This window comes from Dermochelys coriacea, chromosome 8 (genome assembly GCF_009764565.3).
Source record: "Dermochelys coriacea isolate rDerCor1 chromosome 8, rDerCor1.pri.v4, whole genome shotgun sequence".
NCBI lineage: Eukaryota > Metazoa > Chordata > Testudines > Dermochelyidae > Dermochelys > Dermochelys coriacea.
In genome coordinates, this window is record NC_050075.1 from 104,991,396 (window position 1) to 105,010,095 (window position 18,700).

Sequence of the window (18,700 nt, forward strand, 5' to 3'; positions counted from 1 at the left end):
ATAGAATGTCCAGGAAGATTGAAGTGTTCTCCTACTGGCTTTTGTATGTTACCATTCCCGATATCCGATTTGTGTTCATTTATTCTTTTACGTAGAGACTGTCCAGTTTGGCCGATGTACATGGCAGAGGGGCATTGCTGGCACACAATGGCATATATCGTATTGGTAGAGGTGCAGGTGAATGAGTCCCTAACGGTGTGGCTGATGTGGTTGGGTCCTCTAATGGTGTTGCTAGAGTAGATATGGGGACAGAGTAGGCAACGTGGTTTGATACAGGGACTGGTTCCTGCATTAGTGTTTCTGTGATGTGGTGAGTAGTTGCTGGTGAGTATTTGCTTCAGGTTGGGGGGCTGTCTGTAAACGAGGACTGGCCTGCCTCTCAAGGTCTGCGAGAGTGAGGGATCGTTTTCCAGGATAGATTGTAGATCGTTGATGTGCTGGAGAGGTTTTAGCTGGGGGCTCTATGTGATGGCCAGTGGTGTTCTGTTATTTTCCTTGTTGGGCCTGTTCTATAGTAGGTGACTTCCTTTTTATTGCAGAGGGTGGGTCTTTGAAGCCATCTTAAAATTCAGTTCTCTGTCAGTTGGTCAAAATGGCTTAGTCCTTGACCTAGTGGGTGTTGGATAAATTTAAATCCTGTACAGTAAACATCTTAGGACAGATATATGTAAATAGTAAACTTGACTCAAGAATGTAACCAGTCACACTATTGTTCAGAAGACTGAATTATATCCCCAAAATTTCCACTTAAATTCTGGTTTCAGAGTAGCAGCCGTGTTAGTCTGTATCCTCAAAAAGAAAAGGAGTACTTGTGGCACCTTAGAGATTAACAAATTTATTTGAGCATAAGCTTTCATGAGCTACAGCTCACTTCATCGGATGCATGCAGTGGAAAATACAGTGGGGAGATTTTATATACGCAGAGAACATGAAACAATGGATGTTATCATGCACACTGTAACGAGAGTGATCAAGCAAGGTGAGCTATTATCAGCAGGAGAGGGGAAAAAAAAACCCTTTTGTAGTGATAATCAAGGTGGGCCATTTGCAGCAGTTGACAAGAATATGTGAGGAACAGTGTGGGGGAGGGGGAGGAATCAACATGGGGAACTAGTTTTACTTTGTGTAATGACCCATCCTCTCCCAGCCTTTATTCAAGCCTAAGTTAATTGTATTCAGTTTGCAAATTAATTCCAATTCAGCAGTCTCTCGTTGGAGTCTGTTTTTGACGTTTTTTGGTTGAAGAATTGCGACTTAGGTCTGTAATCGAGTGACCAGAGAGATTGAAGTGTTCTCTGACTGGTTTTTGAATGTTATAATTCTTGACGTCCGATTTGTGTCCATTTATTCTTTTACATAGAGACTGTCCCGTTTGGCCAATGTACATCCAGATGATTAGCCCATCATGTGCCAGCAATGCCCCTCTACCATGTACATTGGCCAAACCGGACAATTTCTACATAGAAGAATAAATGGACACAAATCAGACGTCAAGAATTATAACATTCAAAAACCAGTCAGAGAACACTATAACTGATGTCTCATTTTAGCATAAGTGGGTAACATCTGAGAGGTGCCACCAATTTCCCACCCTGTCCCCATTAACAAAGGAGTCAAGTCTAAAGAGCCTAGCAGAGCCCACGCAGGGCACCAGTGCCCTACCAAAGGGGAGCCAATCCCAAACAGTCCAATGGGGAAACGAAGCTGAAGAAGCCCAGTAAGCATGCCCCATCATATTTTGAACATCTATTCCATCTACCGTAAGCAGCATCTCATTTTGGACACTCAGATGAGTGGCGCTCCTTTGTGGACGGAGCTTAGAAAAGTCCTACAGGCATCTTTTTTTCCCCAACTCAACCTCTCCAAGTGATTATCATGGTCTTCCATTTGGGGAAAAAAATTGTCCCAAACAAGGACAAAATACCAAAAATGTGAAAGTTTTCATAAACAAGGGATTTCAAGAAAAATTCCATTTCGGGAGAACCAAAACACAATTTTTCTGCTTCTCAGCTGCACTACTGGAAGGCTTGTCAGTTTCACAATTGAAATTGAAAAGAACCTTTCAGTCCAGCTGAGGAGAGCACAGAGCCTGGGCTCTTAGCTTCTCTACTTCTTCCCAAACTCTGGGAGACAGAGAGACAGAGAGCTGAGGGACTCGGCCTCTCCAGCCCCAGAAATGCGGGAGAAGCCAGAAGACTGAATACACAGGGTCTCTGTACCTCTGGCTCCCAGAGCTTGGGGAGAGGGGAGTCTGAGAACCAAGGAGTCAGTCTTGGCAGCCCTTCTAAAAAGCTTTTATCAATTTGCAGAAACAAAGGGAAATTGGCAAGAGCCTTCCATATCCTCTGTTGGAGAGGCACAAATCCAGGGTACTCAACCTCTGCTTCACCCCCAAAGCCTTGGGGGGCAGACAGCCTGAGTGCTCATCTTTCCACCTCTATGCCTGTCTCCCTTAGCTAATCTAGAGGAAGGGAAGCTGTGCACCTGAGCTCTCTGCCTCCCAGAGCTGTGGTGGAGATTGACTGTGTTTACACTGCAATGTAAGCCTAAGGTTAGTGGGATTCAAGTCAGCTGACCCATGCTGGAGAACCCAGGACTTGAGGGTCCTCACTCATTCTTAACCCTATGTGAAGAATTTTCTAACCCGGGCTCGAATCTGGGGCTCTGGCATCCACCCTGCAGCACGCAAACCTGAGAAAACCAACCATATTCCAACCTCTCTAGTGCCCTCCTGAAAAAACCTCAGCTCTAGCCCTCTGTCTTTGGTGCACAGTGGGATAGCTGTACTACCCACCCTGCATGTTATAAAAAGTTTGAACAGCCTGCCAACATAACCTGCCTAGCCACATGGAGGAGATCCCTCTTCAAGAAGTTGTCTTGTTTGCGCTTTCACCTGTGTCAGGAAACGGGTAGAGCTTCTGAAAGGTACTGGTGGTTATTTTGATGGCATTTTCTGACAGAGCTTCAGATGGAGCAGGAGCAGGCAGAGGAGAAAGCACCCTGGCATGGCAGGCTCACAGTGGCTGATGTTGTTCATTATACTCATAATAGCCGCTGTTGCCCCCTATATAGGCCAGCACTTCTGGAGCAGGGCCACAAGCATGGAGTGGTGGATCACATGATCTTGCAGACCTAGGATGGCCAGCAATTGGTCCAAAACTTTCACATGAAGAAAGTTACATTTCTGGAATTTTGTGAGCACCTTGCCCCAACCCTCCAGCATAAAGACACTCATGAGGTTAGGGTCCAGAAGCAGGTTACTATAGCCATCTGGAAGCCACTATCCCAGGTTGCTATAGGTCCTTTGCCAATCAGTTTGGTGCTGGAAAGTTGACTGAGTAAAGCAGTGGCAGAGGTTTCAGAAGCAATCAGACATTTGGTTTACCCCAAGGTGGCAGGCATAAAAGAATTCCAGAGGTAATTGCTGGCTTTGGGACAACAAGGTTTCCAAACTGCACTAGGGCCACTGATTGCAATCATGTGCCCATAGTTGCCCTCCTCAAGGAGCACGAGTACATAAACTGCAAAGGGTACTACTCCATAATTATGGAGGCCCTCGTGAAGTAGAGGTCAATTTATTAATGTCAACACGGCCTGCACTGTGAAAGTTCACAATGCCAGGGCTTTTCACCTATCAGGAATCTACATTTCTGGGCAGGCTGGGACACTATTCCCACCACATGACACTGTCCTCACCATTATTCTGGGGAACCCTGCATATCCCCTTTTGTCTTGGCTTATGAAACCATACCCAGATTTTAGAGGCCCTGGCAAAAGATAGTTTAATTACACTGAGCAGGTATAGAATGGTTGTTGAATGTGCTTTGGGCATTTGAAATCCCATAGGAAATGGCTACAGACATGTCTGAAAGCCAATGGGTCATGAACGCTGTCCATATTACTGTGGCTTGCTGTGCTCTTCACAATCTTTGTGAAGCCAGAGGTGAGCCATTTCTCCTTGAACGGGCCTATGACAATGAGGGGGCACTGAATCGATGCACTTCCTGACTGAGTAACTACCACGGCTGGTGCTGGCTGCAGCCAGGCAACAGAAGTCAGGAGCTTTGTGCTCCCATATTATAGACCTGTATGGCCCAGTGGAAGAGGGAAAACAGTACTTCTGTGAATGTGCTTGGAGGTGGGGAGATGCACTAATGGATCTGGGGAGGGTTCAGTGCTGGGGAAGAGGTGGGAGCTTGACTGCCATGCAATGTAGTTATGAATTGCATGACACCCTATAAAATTGGGAGGGGGGGGTGATTTACAGTATGGATCCATATAGGAGGTGACTAAAGTGTGGATTGCTGTAGCTAACTGTATCGAGGAATAGTGTTTGCTTCCTAATTGTTCCTGATCATGGGTTTAGCTTTATTATTTCAAATACTGATTGAATGATGAGATGCAGTGATAGTAATAAACTTTCTTGATGACATAAAAAGCTTTATCTGTAAATGTGTTAAAACAATGTAACAGTCACCTGTTGCCAGGCCGGCCATCTACCATTACCACAGCCCAACACCAGTGAGAAAAGAATATTTCCAAAAACAAAAAAAGTTCAGAAAAAAGTGCCAACATGACAGAAACCCCCGACTGCTGCATGTCCCCAGACCACCTGTTCTCCTTTCCCTTCTTTCCCCATTTTCCACACACTTGGCACCAGGGGAGGGAATCAGAGGTATCCAGAGGAGAGGGGTCAAGACAGAGGGCTGCATGAGGTTTAAATGCCCTGCCCAGCTGCTCATGGTGCCCAATTCCATGGGCCGCCCAGACATGGCATTTCCCAAGCTGTTTCTTGGCTGAGTACATCTCAGGGGAATTAGGCTACAGTGTGGGAGAGGCAGCAGGAGCAGTACTCTTGCAGCTATGATGGAGATGAGCTGCGCAAACACTTCTCCCTTAACTACTATTCCTGTTCCAGGAACTATATAGCAAGTGCCTGCTCCCATGCTGAAACCCTGTTCTCAAGCTGTAAGTTAAGTCTCAGCCCTTCCTCTTGCATGACTTTTCTCTAGTCATAAACGCCTTTGTTTCTGGTACTGGACCTCCTTGTTGTCCCTCTCCAGAACTTCAACCATAAGTTCATCACAGAAATGCTTTTTATTGGAACAGTCCAAGAAGGTACTTTGGGACAGCCTCATACTGCACTGAGGTAGAGCTATGGCGATACAGCAGCCAGTAGAGGTCAAGGGACCTACAAAAGGACAAGACACAAAGGGCTATTGTCTCAAACGGTTCAATGGAGGAGCACAAGATAAATTCTTATGGAATTTCAAGGACCTAAAATGTTACATTTCACAAATGAACTTCAATACACTGTGAAAGAGATGCTTCAGTCAATCAAAGCTCCCTGGACAAAGCCTGGTTAATCACAGTTAAAGCAGTGCAAAAACAATGGCAAGTTAAAAATTGTAAGAACATAAGAATGGCCCTACTGGGTCAGACCAAAGGTCCATCTAGCCCAGTATCCTGTCTTCCAACAGTGGCCAGTGCCAGGTGCCCCAGAGGGAATGAACAGAACAGGTAATTATCAAGTGATCCATTCATTCCCTGTCGCCCATTCCCAGCTTCTGGCAAACAGAGGCGAGGGACACCAATTTTACAAAAATTGCACAACTAAGTTGGGGAGGGGGCAATCAGGGAGGACCTTGCTACAGAAGCTTTTTCTATTATTTCAGTCCTTTACCATTTTGGAGGATATAAGTGTTCTTGTGGTATCCTATTGGCTAAGAAAGATGTTATTCCAACCTACTGGTGGAAAACCTGCAGTGCAGCCCAAGTATTCAAACATACAGTGACTGAACAGCATATCTATGAGTAGAGGGGCTGGTCAGCTACCAGTGTGGCCCTGGAAAATATGCCCTTCCTCACAACGTGACTACCCATTTGCAGTTCTTGCTTCAGGAAAAGTTTGCAACTATCAGCACACAGGATTGGGTCAGAATTCATGAAGGAATCAACAGGATTCCTGTGTTAGTTTCCACATGGCTTATCCTGTTACGGTTGAATGCAAATACACAAAACTCCACAGCCTTCATCCTCCCCACCCCACAGCACATTTCTGGACAAAAATCTGAACCCCACTCGTACTTGGGACAAAATGATTTTATCCCCTATTCTATGGGCTCTCTCTCTCTCTCTCTCTCACTGAAATGGACTAGATTTGGAAACGGAAAACATTTTCCCAAACACAGACATACATTCATGGTTTCTAGCTCCATAGACCTTTGAGTGATTACAGAGCAGCAAATTTAAAGATAAAGCAGAGTAATATTTTTAAGAAACAGGAATTACCCTAGCAAAAAAAAAAATCTGTGCCTTTCCAGTAAAAATACTCTTTAAAAAGTATACTTTACTGTTAGCATTTTGCAGTCACCATTTTGAACTCCACGTAGTGGAGAGAAAGAGGAGGGTGGACACCAAGTCGCTGGGATACAATCCAGCATTAGTGGATACATGCTGCTATCCAGGGGTTCTCATAAATTTTGCATTAGTTCATAGAGTGGAAATTCCTCCCATTATTCCATTAACATGGAGCTAGAAACTTACCAGGCTCAAGGGCGACTTCTGTCCCCTCGGTGTCTGCTGCAGACTCAGCAGCAGGATGTTCCTCAGGATGCATCCAACAGAATTTGAGGCTGATCCTGTTCCAAAGCCTGCTCAGGGGCCGGTTTCAGCAACAGAGGGACTTCATGGTAATAGCTTGGCACCTGCTGCTGTCTTCCGTAAGTCTGCATGCTGGATTCTGGGTTCATCTGGGCACCATCCCAGAGGAACACATCATCGTGCTCCACAGGTGGCTCTATCCTGGGTGCAGTGCCCAGCAACTGGTCAAACTCCTCATAAAACAGGCACGGTGTTGGTGAGTTGCACGAGGTCAATTCTGGTCCTTGGTCCTCCAACACTCACTCTTGAGCCACTTAATTTGCTCCCCAGAAAGGTCACCAGTGTGGTAAATTTGCATAGCTGCCAGCTTCTTCACTATTCGCTGATATGCATAGTATTTCTGGTAATCCTACTCAAGTCCACAGTTTTGCTGACCTCACACCAGAGATTAATCTGGCTGTGCTCCCGTGACCATGATGCAGCATGCTTAACAAAAAGCTTTTTCTGGTTGGTCAGTATTGCAAACACAGAAGGCTCTCTGATGGTGCGTTTGCAGCTCGGTGGTCAGAAGACGAAGGAAGAGTTAACACTGACTCACTCAGCATCTGCTATATGAACAAGGGGGGGTGGCTTTCATTTTCACTTGAGTCAAGTGGAGATTCTTGGGATAGAGAAGAAAAAGGAAGTTGGCCCATAGGATTGTGGAATACTTTTGGTGAACTCCCAGGACCCAGGTCAAGTGGAACTGCATCTACACTGCAAAGCAATAGGGATTGAACCCTGCGTCCCAGCTTCACTCAGGCTTGAACCTTCCACCCACAGAGGATCTGTGGACTCCAGGTCCAAGCCCAAATCCAAGAGATTTGTGTGTAGCTGGAAGGGCTATTTGGGCTCAAGCCTGAATCTGAGTTTGGGCTTACACTGCAGTGCAGACATAACTTGAGAGGCAGAGAGTCAAGGCACTCGGCTGCAGCAGCCCTCCATGAAAGCTTTTGTCAATTTCACTGGTAAAAAGTGCAACAGAGGAGGCGTTCCCGGAGGGCAGCTGTCATTTTAATTTTCACAATGAAAAAACCAATTTTTTTTGTGCAAAACTAAAATTTTTCCATGGAAAATTCCCATTTTATGAAAAAGACATGTTTTATCAGAAAATCATTTGGATGGAAATTTTTCATCCAGCTCCGAACAGGAATTTTGGTAAGCACAATGTAATTACCCAAGCTGGAATTTGGACAGGACATAGACTAACAATTCTGCTTTAACATCAATAACTGGTCAGTACCTTGGTTTTAATGTCCACATAAGACTGCATCTCTAGTAGCTCAGTGCCCCCCAAATACTAGGTTTGAACATGGTTTCAGTACCAACTCAAAGGAAGAGTCTAAGTCACCAGCACAACCTCTTACAGTTTAGACTCGAATTTTCTACCTCCATCAGATGATTAGAGGCTTCAGACATCTCTATTTGAATACAAATGTGTTGGAGTTTGGGGTTCTGTCAGTGCTGTAGCAACCCATCCTATGAAAGCTGTGGCGGCAGATGGCCTCAGATCCAAAGGGTGCCTAAGATCCAGTCTGTAGTTTCTAGGCTATTTCAGTTGATGCAGGGCAGACTAAATGTAGTGCAATTATGGGATATTTGGCATTTATATGTCCGTTTGCATAATCACAGTGCTATTGCAGATTCAAAGTAAATAGAGTAGGAGGATACACCATGGTTGAACTCCTTAGACATATGCAGTCCCTACAGAGACAGTACATTCCCTAGCCATGTCTGGTTGGGAAACCCCACCGAAGCCCCTAACTCTGTTTCCTAGAGATGGTATTTTCCCTGCTTAGGGTGAGCTTTTGCATTTCTGCTTGGTAGTTGCAGATACTTGTTGTGCTGCTGTTTAACATTAACACAGTGCATATGAATGCTTGGTGATTATAAAGACTAAAACACAATAAGATCACTAGATCAGAGAGGACGAGAGAGAAAAAGGATCAGATTAAGAGACAAAGGTGAACTTGAGACTCCTTTTTGACTCCTGGCACCTCTTCAAACGTACAATTAGTCCAGGAAACAAATCAAGGAAAAAAAGAAAAAATAAACAGAGGGGCATGAAGAAAATAAAAAGCAAGGAACATTGTCTGATCGTTCACCGCTATATCTCAACAAGTGGAGTTGTCCCAACTCGGAAGACATTCCACTAATTTCAGTATCCCCTTTTAATGTCAGTGGTCCTTCAACATGGCCCAAATTCATCCATGACAAAGTGAGAATAGCCATACTGAAACATGGACCGCTGCAAGTTAAAAGTAAAAGTTCTCTAAGTCACAATGGAGCAGATTTATAGAAGAAAATAATGTAAGAAAATTGAAAAATGTTCAACTACCGGAATATATGAGCCAGTGTTAAGAGGACGCAGTGTTCTATTTTTGTTGCAAATTATTTGGTGTTGGTCAGTGTAGTCTCTCGTTGATGGTTTTCAGGAAGGCAATATAACCACAAACCTCTCGAAACTCATGAGAAAAACCATGTTCAATCAGATATACAGAAAAGAGGAGAGAGTTGGAACCATAACCGAAAATTGAATCTGCAATTGACCAGAATTCACAATCATTGCTCAAAACTAAAAGATAACACTTGCAACATGTATTTAAAAGAATTGTGGCCATTGTTCTTCACTTAACTTACCAGAACCTAGCATTTTGTGGATCCATGGAAAAACTTAATGAGAGTGGAAATGGAAACTTTTTAGGCCAAGTCCAATTACTGGCTAAATTTGTGCCTGTGATGAAGGAACACAAGATGGTTCTTTGCTAAAGAAGAAAGACACCAATACATAGCCCTGCAACACAAAACATCATTTTGAAGTTATTTCAAAAGATAAGATACAATTAGCAACATCAACAAGATGAAGTATTACTCCATTATTTTGGATTGCACATCTGCTATCAGTCACAAGGAACAAGTGTCGGATATTAACATACCTCAAAATGACAAAGAGACATAAGTCAAGACTGAAGAGCAATTCCCATCATTTCTGAACGTAGAGGAAACTACCAAAAAGGCTCTGTCAGATGAGATACTTTAAGAGTTATCCAGACATGATACAACATTGGATAACTGCAAGGGTCAGAGATATGATAATGGAGCTAACATGAGGACCGCATCAAGGGTGCAAGCTCATTTTAACTTAGAAAAACAAAAAGGCATTTTTTATTCCTGGCAGAGAGCAAAAGTAGAAATATCAAAGTTTTGCAGTTTCAGACAAAGAGTGTGCAAACAGTACTACCGAATTTGAAAGAAATGACTAAAGATAATGGGGTATATAGGCAAGAGCCAGATGAACTCCCCTCATTTCAGTTCAGTCTCACTTGTGGCTTGTAAAAGCTTACTGCTTAAAATTAAAATTGCAAAAATAGAGCTCAATGCTTGGTCTTGATGAAGTCAGCAAATCAATTTAAGTTACTCGGACAAACACAGAATCATCATGAAAATGGATTTGAAGAGGTGTTAATTGCTAAAAAATTGCAGAACGAGCTGAAACGTTAAGTCCACAGTAAATTGCAAAGCTACAAAGCAGAGGATCAAGTCACTGGCAATGCAGGAGAGAGATTTAAATTTGACTTCTTCAATACTGCTATAGATGCTGCTCTCATGAAGCTGGGACAACATTTTTAATTTTTGTGAGAACACGTGAACATGTTTGGCTTCCTGTGTAATATGAGAAACATACAAACTTTTCTGCATCCAGCATGTTAGAAAAATTGTTTAGTAACCTGAAATCAACCCTGACAAGTTCTGATGGCTGTACTGTGAATACAGACAGGTATGACCTGGTACATAACTCAAGAGTCTTTCTGGTATTTTACCAATGCACTTGAGACACTTCAATTCATTTCCAGAAGCAGTTTGTCCACGCTGTACCCTAACATGTGTATTGCTCTGCAGGTGTTTCTCACAGCTCCAATATCTGTGGCACCGGCAGAAAGAAGTTTCTTAAAACTTAAGTCAATAAAAACTTATTTGAGGTCTACCATGTCTCAAGAACCTTTAGTAGGACTGACTACATTGTCCATAGAAAGTAACATTTGCAAGACACTGGACTTCAAGGACATGACATAGAAGAACTCATCAATAGAGCACTCCATTACTCAGCATAAACAAGGTAAGAAAAATACATACATTTTTCCAACAAAAAGAAAAGGAGTGCTTGTGGCACCTTCGAGACTTACAAATTTATTTGAACATAAGCTTTCGTGAGCTACAGCTCACTTCATCGGATGCATTTAAGAACAGATACTACACTTGATTCCAGCAGTTATCCATTGACAAAAGTAAAATACAACAAGCTATTTTTTTTTATTTGTTTAGCTTTGAAGGTAGTCTCGGCCAACTACTAGTTAGAATCATAGAATCATAGAATATCAGGGTTGGAAGGGACCCCAGAAGGTCATCTAGTCCAAACCCCCTGCTCAAAGCAGGACCAAGTCCCAGTTAAATCATCCTAGCCAGGGCTTTGTCAAGCCTGACCTTAAAAACCTCTAAGGAAGGAGATTCTACCACCTCCCTAGGTAACGCATTCCAGTGTTTCACCACCCTCTTAGTGAAAAAGTTTTTCCTAATATCCAATCTAAACCTCCCCCATTGCAACTTGAGACCATTACTCCTCGTTCTGTCATCTGCTACCATTGAGAACAGTCTAGAGCCATCCTCTTTGAAACCCCCTTTCAGGTAGTTGAAAGCAGCTATCAAATCCCCCCTCATTCTTCTCTTCTGCAGACTAAACAATCCCAGCTCCCTCAGCCTCTCCTCATAAGTCATGTGCTCTAGACCCCTAATCATTTTTGTTGCCCTTCGCTGTACTCTTTCCAATTTATCCACATCCTTCTTGTAGTGTGGGGCCCAAAACTGGACACAGTACTCCAGATGAGGCCTCACCAGTGTCGAATAGAGGGGAACGATCACGTCCCTCGATCTGCTCGCTATGCCCCTACTTATACATCCCAAAATGCCATTGGCCTTCTTGGCAACAAGGGCACACTGCTGACTCATATCCAGCTTCTCGTCCACTGTCACCCCTAGGTCCTTTTCCGCAGAACTGCTGCCGAGCCATTCGGTCCCTAGTCTGTAGCGGTGCATTGGATTCTTCCATCCTAAGTGCAGGACCCTGCACTTATCCTTATTGAACCTCATTAGATTTCTTTTGGCCCAATCTTCCAATTTGTCTAGGTCCTTCTGTATCCTATCCCTCCCCTCCAGCGTATCTACCACTCCTCCCAGTTTAGTATCATCCGCAAATTTGCTGAGAGTGCAATCCACACCATCCTCCAGATCATTTATGAAGATATTGAACAAAACGGGCCCCAGGACCGACCCTGGGGCACTCCACTTGACACCGGCTGCCAACTAGACATGGAGCCATTGATCACTACCCGTTGAGCCCGACAATCTAGCCAGCTTTCTACCCACCTTATAGTGCATTCATCCAGCCCATACTTCCTTAACTTGCTGACAAGAATGCTGTGGGAGACCGTGTCAAAAGCTTTGCTAAAGTCAAGAAACAATACATCCACTGCTTTCCCTTCATCCACAGAACCAGTAATCTCATCATAAAAGGCGATTAGATTAGTCAGGCATGACCTTCCCTTGGTGAATCCATGCTGACTGTTCCTGATCACTTTCCTCTCCTCCAAGTGCTTCAGGATTGATTCTTTGAGGACCTGCTCCATGATTTTTCCAGGGACTGAGGTGAGGCTGACCGGCCTGTAGTTCCCAGGATCCTCCTTCTTCCCTTTTTTAAAGATGGGCACTACATTAGCCTTTTTCCAGTCATCCGGGACTTCCCCCGTTCGCCACGAGTTTTCAAAGATAATGGCCAAGGGCTCTGCAATCACAGCCGCCAATTCCCTCAGCACTCTCGGATGCAATTCGTCCGGCCCCATGGACTTGTGCACGTCCAGCTTTTCTAAATAGTCCCTAACCACCTCTATCTCTACAGAGGCTGGCCATCTCTTCCCCATTTTGTGATGCCCAGCACAGCAGTCTGGGAGCTGACCTTGTTAGTGAAAACAGAGGCAAAAAAAGCATTGAGTACATTAGCTTTTTCCACATCCTCTGTCACTAGCTTGCCTCCCTCATTCAGTAAGGGGCCCACACTTTCCTTGGCTTTCTTCTTGTTGCCAACATACCTGAAGAAACCCTTCTTGTTACTCTTGACATCTCTTGCTAGCTGCAGCTCCAGGTGCGATTTGGCCCTCCTGATATCTTTCCTACATGCCCGAGCAATATTTTTATACTCTTCCCTGGTCATATGTCCAACCTTCCACTTCTTGTAAGCTTCTTTTTTATGTTTAAGATCCGCTAGGATTCACCATTAAGCCAAGCTGGTCGCCTGCCATATTTACTATTCTTTCGACTCATCGGGATGGTTTGTCCCTGTAACCTCAACAGGGATTCCTTGAAATACAGCCAGCTCTCCTGGACTCCCTTCCCTTTCATGTTAGTCCCCCCAGGGGATCCTGGCCATCTGTTCCCTGAGGGAGTCAAAGTCTGCTTTCCTGAAGTCCAGGGTCCGTATCCTGCTGCTTACCTTTCTTCCCTGCGTCAGGATCCTGAACTCAACCAACTCATGGTCACTGCCTCCCAGATTCCCATCCACTTTTGCTTCCCCCACTAATTCTACCCGGTTTGTGAGCAGCAGGTCGAGAAAAGCGCTCCCCCTAGTTGGCTCCCCTAGCACTTGCACCAGGAAATTGTCCCCTACGCTTTCCAAAAACTTCCTGGATTGTCTATGCACCGCTGTATTGCTCTCCCAGCAGATATCAGGAAAATTAAAGTCACCCATGAGAATCAGGGCATGCGATCTAGTAGCTTCCCTGAGTTGCCGGAAGAAAGCCTCATCCACCTCATCCCCCTGGTCCGGTGGTCTATAGCAGACTCCCACCATGACATCACTCTTGTTGCACACACTTCTAAACTTAATCCAGAGACACTCAGGTTTTTCCACAGTTTCGTACCGGAGCTCTGAGCAGTCATACTGCTCCCTTACATACAGTGCTAAATTGTGCTAGTTGTGAATTTCTATATGTTATTAAAGTATTTGCATACTATGATTAAATTGGTAATAGATTATTATTAATAGAAATGGGCCCCCCTAGGTTCTCTTGCAGGTCGCCTCCAAATTTCTTATGATGGTACTGTTAGGGTAGGATGTTGGATTTTTTTGTTTTGACGACAAAAATACACGCTCCCTTGCCCTATTGCTATTATTAAAAAACAGCCAACACCTGACAGTGACTTATGTATAGCCTACTTAAAAGTATGGTTCTTGTGATCCTATCTATCTTAGGCACTTATATGGCCATACAAGCATAGTTTCCAAACACCTCAGACTCATTAATGTATTCATCTTTCCCCGGTGAGGAAAAATAATTATTATCCCCATATTACGCATTGAAACTGAAGAAGAATAAGAACTAGGTGATTTGCCCATGCACCCTGTGGCAGACAAGGGAATTGAATCCATGTCTCCCAAGTTCCAGGTTACCACTCTAGTCACTGGACCATCTGTCTTCTCTGGCTCTACAGCAGAAAGTAAACTACATCAACTGATGATAGATTAAAGGGAATAAGCAAAAAGTAAAATTTCAGCTCTTAAGAAAAATAACTTCAGCCAAAAGGAAAAAAAATTAATACACAATGTATACATAGAAACCATTAAAGGTGGTGGTAACAGTGTTTTTTTAAGGAAACTTTCTATAGTACACCAAAGAACACAACTGTAAGGACGTAAAAAATACTCTAAAAACCTTTCCAGCAAAAAGACCTGATTAGCTAAATATTTCATACAAAAATATTTTTCTTTTACTATACTTAAACCATTTACATGAATTTCTGTAAATCCAATATCTTCCTGATTAATATATTTGCTGAGCTCAGAAAATACACTGAGAGCTATACATATATATTTACAAGATCTTCGCCAAAGATGTTACAATTTAATTCAAATATAAAAGAGAGAGAGTTCAAACTTGTAATACCCAGAAAACAGTGAAAACTTATAGCTGTGAAAATGTGTAGCTATCATTATTGAAAGGCTTCAATGACAGAATACATTTGAAGAACTGAAAAGGAAAAAGGCAAGTAACCAGAAAAGAGTTAATTCCAAGCACAAGAGGCAGCATGATAGAATATGCAAAGGAGAGCATCAGTGGTTACCAAGGGGGCTTTAGAAGTGAAAATTGTTTGAGGTGTAGGTAAGTAGGAACTTATCACACTCCTCTTTGAATCCTTCCAACTTGCTTCCTTTCATCTTCTGCATCAGAAGTTGAAGCTTCCAACTCTTCCCCTACAAAGTCCTTTACAACTCACATGCCTATAATTACCTGGGTCATCCCATTTACCCTTTAACAATTGGCACGTTATAGAATCATACAACTGGAAGGGACCTCGAGAGGTCATCTGGTCCAGTCCTCTGCACTTGTGCCAGGACTAATTATCTAGACCATTCCTGACAGGTGTTTGTCTAACCTGTGCTTAAAAATCTCCAATGATGGAGATTCCACGGCCTCCCCAAGCAATTTATTCCAGTGCTTAACCAGCCTGACAGTTAGGAAGTTTTTCCCAACATCCAACCTAAACCTCCCTTGCTGCAATTTAAGCCCACTGCTTCTTGTCCTAGCCTCAGAGGTTAAGAAAAACAATTTTCTTCCTCCTCCTTGTAACAACCTTTTACATGCTTGAAAACTGTTATGTCCCCTCTCAGTCTTCTTTTTCCCCAGACTAAACAAACCCAATTTTTTCAATCTTCCCTCAGAGATCATGTTTTCTAGACCTTTAAATCATGTTTGTTACTCTCCTCTGAACTCTCTCCAATTTGTCGACATCCTTCCGGAAATGTGGCGCCCAGAATGGGACACAATACTCCCATTGAGGCCTAATCAGAGCAGAGTAGAGCGGAAGAATTACTTCTCATGTCTTGCTTACAATACTCCTGCTAATACATCCCAGAATGATGTTCGCTTTCTCTCTCCTTCCTTCCCCCCCTCCCCACACCCACTACACACAAGTGTTTCACTGTTGACTCATATTTAGCTTGTGGTCCACTATGACCCACAGATCCCTTTCAGCAGTACTCCTTCCTAGGCAGACATTTCCCATTAAGTATGGTGCAACTGATTGTTCCTTCCTAAATACTTCCTTCAATGCCTGTCTTTCAGTCTTTTGGAACTTCCCCAGTGCTCCAAGACTGGACACAAGAACAAATGAATATAAACTGGCCATCAGGAAGTTTAGACTTGAAATTTGATGAAGGTTTCTAATCATCAGAAGAGTGAAGTTCTGGAACAACCTTCCAAGTGGAGCATGGGGGCAAAAGACATATCTGGCTTCAAGACTAAGCTTGACAAGTTTATGGAGGTGATGGTATGATAGGATAGCCTAATTTTGGCAATTAATTTTTCTTTGACTATTAGCAGTAAATATGCCCAATGGCCTGTGATGGGATGTTAGATGGGGTGGGATCTTAATTACTACAGAGAATTCTTTCCTGGGTGTCTGGCTGGTGAGTCTTGCCCACTTGCTCAGGGTTTAGCTGATCACCATATTTGCTATCGGGAAGGAATTTTCCTCCATGGCAAATTGGCCGAGGCCCTGGGTTTTTTTTGCCTTCCTCTGCAGCATGGGGCACAGGTCACTTACTGGAGGATTCTCTGCAGCTTGAAGTCTTGAAACCATGCTTTGAGGACTTCAGTAGCTCAAACATAGGTTAGGGGGGTGTTACAGGAGTGGGTGGGTGAGATTCCGTGGCCTGCGTTGTGCAGGAGGTCAGACTAGACTATCATGATAGTCACTTCAAGTCTATGATTCTATGACTTACTGAAAATCAAAATTCATGGTCCAGTCATCTTCTTAGCTACGCTGTTTTACAACTCTTGGATAGAAGTTATCTGCACCTACTAATTTAAAAACGTCTAACTTTAACAGCTGCTGTTTTAACATCCTCCAGCGATAACTAGTGGAATCGAAGGAATGTTATCACCATAGGATAAGACTATATTATCTGTTTTTTCCCCAAAGACAGAACAGATTTCCTTAATGAATACTTCTACTTTTTCTGCATTATTATTGATCATTCTAAAATTTCCACACAGTATGAACCAACACCATTGTCAGGATTCTTTTGTTCCTAATATATTTTAAAAGCTCTTTCTTATTGTCCTTAAATTCACAGGCTACAGATTTCTCTGCATCCCTGTTGGCTTCCCTGATCAATTTTCTACAACTCCTAACTTCTCATTTGCATTAATTACTATCACCTTCATCTTCCCCCCCCCTTTTTTTTTAAATCTAGTTTTCTATAGCTGCCTTCACTTCCATTCTAAACCAGGTTAAGTCTTTAACCAGTGCAACCTTCTTCCTCAACTGTGGGAATGTAGCTTTTTTGGCATCTAGTAAGGGGTTCTAATCATCATTCACTGTATCTCTGCTCTTTTCCTCCTCCTCACTCCACCCTAGACTCCCTCCTAATATTTCCTTTTGTATCCTCCTTCCACATAACTTTGAATCTTCTTCCATGTCATTCCTAGCATTTGGAACAATCATTCTTATGCATTAAATGATTTTCCTCTCTAAATAAGAGAAAATAATTTTACATTTTAAGAGTCATTTGTCTAATTGATACAAAATAAACCATTCTATTTGTTTTGGTGGTTTGTTTTTTTAAACTCCTCTGAGCAGGGAGCATATCCTCATTTGTGTTTTACACAGCAGCAAGCAGAATGTCAATACTTAATAATGGCTCCTTGGTTTCACTGAAAGAAAAGGTATTTTGAACAAGCCTATGACAGTTTTGTACTCTTACAAAATACTGTGCATTTGATCGTCGATCAATTATCAGATGAGTACTGTGTAAAGCAGCTTACCGGACAGAGAGTTGGCCAGGCTACCCCTCCGCAGTTTGCAGTCATCTTGACTTAGCTGACGATGGAGTTTAGTTTTCCCAGTAGGTGAAATGATGTCAGGGTTACTGAGCTTTCTGCAGCGTAATCGAGTGGATTCTGTTACCATGTCCTGGGGGAGAGAAAAACAAACAAAAGTCTGTAAGAACCAACTAAACAGGTTTCAGAAAACAGACAATTTGTCTAGAAACTAATCATAGAAATGTAGGGATGGAAGTGATCATCACCCATCCCCCACAACTGAGGTAAGACCAAGTATACTTAGGACTATCCCTGACAAGTGTTGTCTAAAATGTTCTGAAAAACCCCCAATGGTGAGGATTACACAATCTCTCTCGATAACCTATTTATCTATTCTTATAGTTAGAAAGCTTTTCCTGATATCCAATTTATATCTCCCTTGCTGCAGATTAAGCAGATTTCTTTTAGTCCTGCCCTCATTGGAGATGGAGAGGTTACTTACACAAAAAGAACGAGGAGCACTTGTGACATCTTAGAGACGAAAATTTATTTGGACATAAGCTTTCATGGATTAAAACCCACTTCATCAGAAGCATGGAATGGAAAATACAGTAGGAAGATAGATATAGATATACACACACACGCACGCACGAAAAGATGGGGGTTGCCATACCAACTCTAATGAGACAAATCAATTAAGGTGGGCTATTATCAGCAGGAGAAACAAAAATTTTTGTAGTAATAATCAGGATGGCCCATTTCAAACAGTTGACAAGAAGGTGTGAACAACAGTAGGAGGGAAACTAGCATGGGGAAATAGTTTTTAGTTTGTGCGACATTAAGTCCCACAATTTGGATCAATTTAAATCAATTCCACCCTGTGTATAATTTAGTGAATCTACTGTAAAACCCTACAAATTTGTCTCACAGCAGATGCAAGATTGTGGAATTTACACAAACAAGATTCTTCAAAATTTTCTTAAAGTAAGTTTTCATAGTTACATCTGCTCCACCCTCTTCTCACTCTCTCCACTTCCTCTGCAAGTACTCATTTCCTAACACACATATTGCCATTTTCCTCCTACCTGGGAGCTGTAGAGTTATCTATAATCAACACTTAATATAGGCACAAAAAAAATACCTACCTGCTACCTACAACCAGTGATACTCAGACTGAGGCTCACGAG

At 42.9% G+C, this 18,700-nt stretch overlaps 1 protein-coding gene across 2 annotated transcripts in view; it reads right to left on the reverse strand.

The window, feature by feature from the left end:
* The window catches only part of MAST2 (microtubule associated serine/threonine kinase 2), a 401,769-nt gene that overhangs the window by 352,597 nt on the left and 30,472 nt on the right, over positions 1-18,700 (reverse strand). For both annotated transcript variants that reach the window (XM_043491345.1, XM_038412329.2), the window contains one exon: positions 17,517-17,664. In XM_043491345.1, coding sequence (XP_043347280.1) covers positions 17,517-17,664 — 148 coding nt within the window. The remainder of the gene's footprint in view (positions 1-17,516; positions 17,665-18,700) is intronic.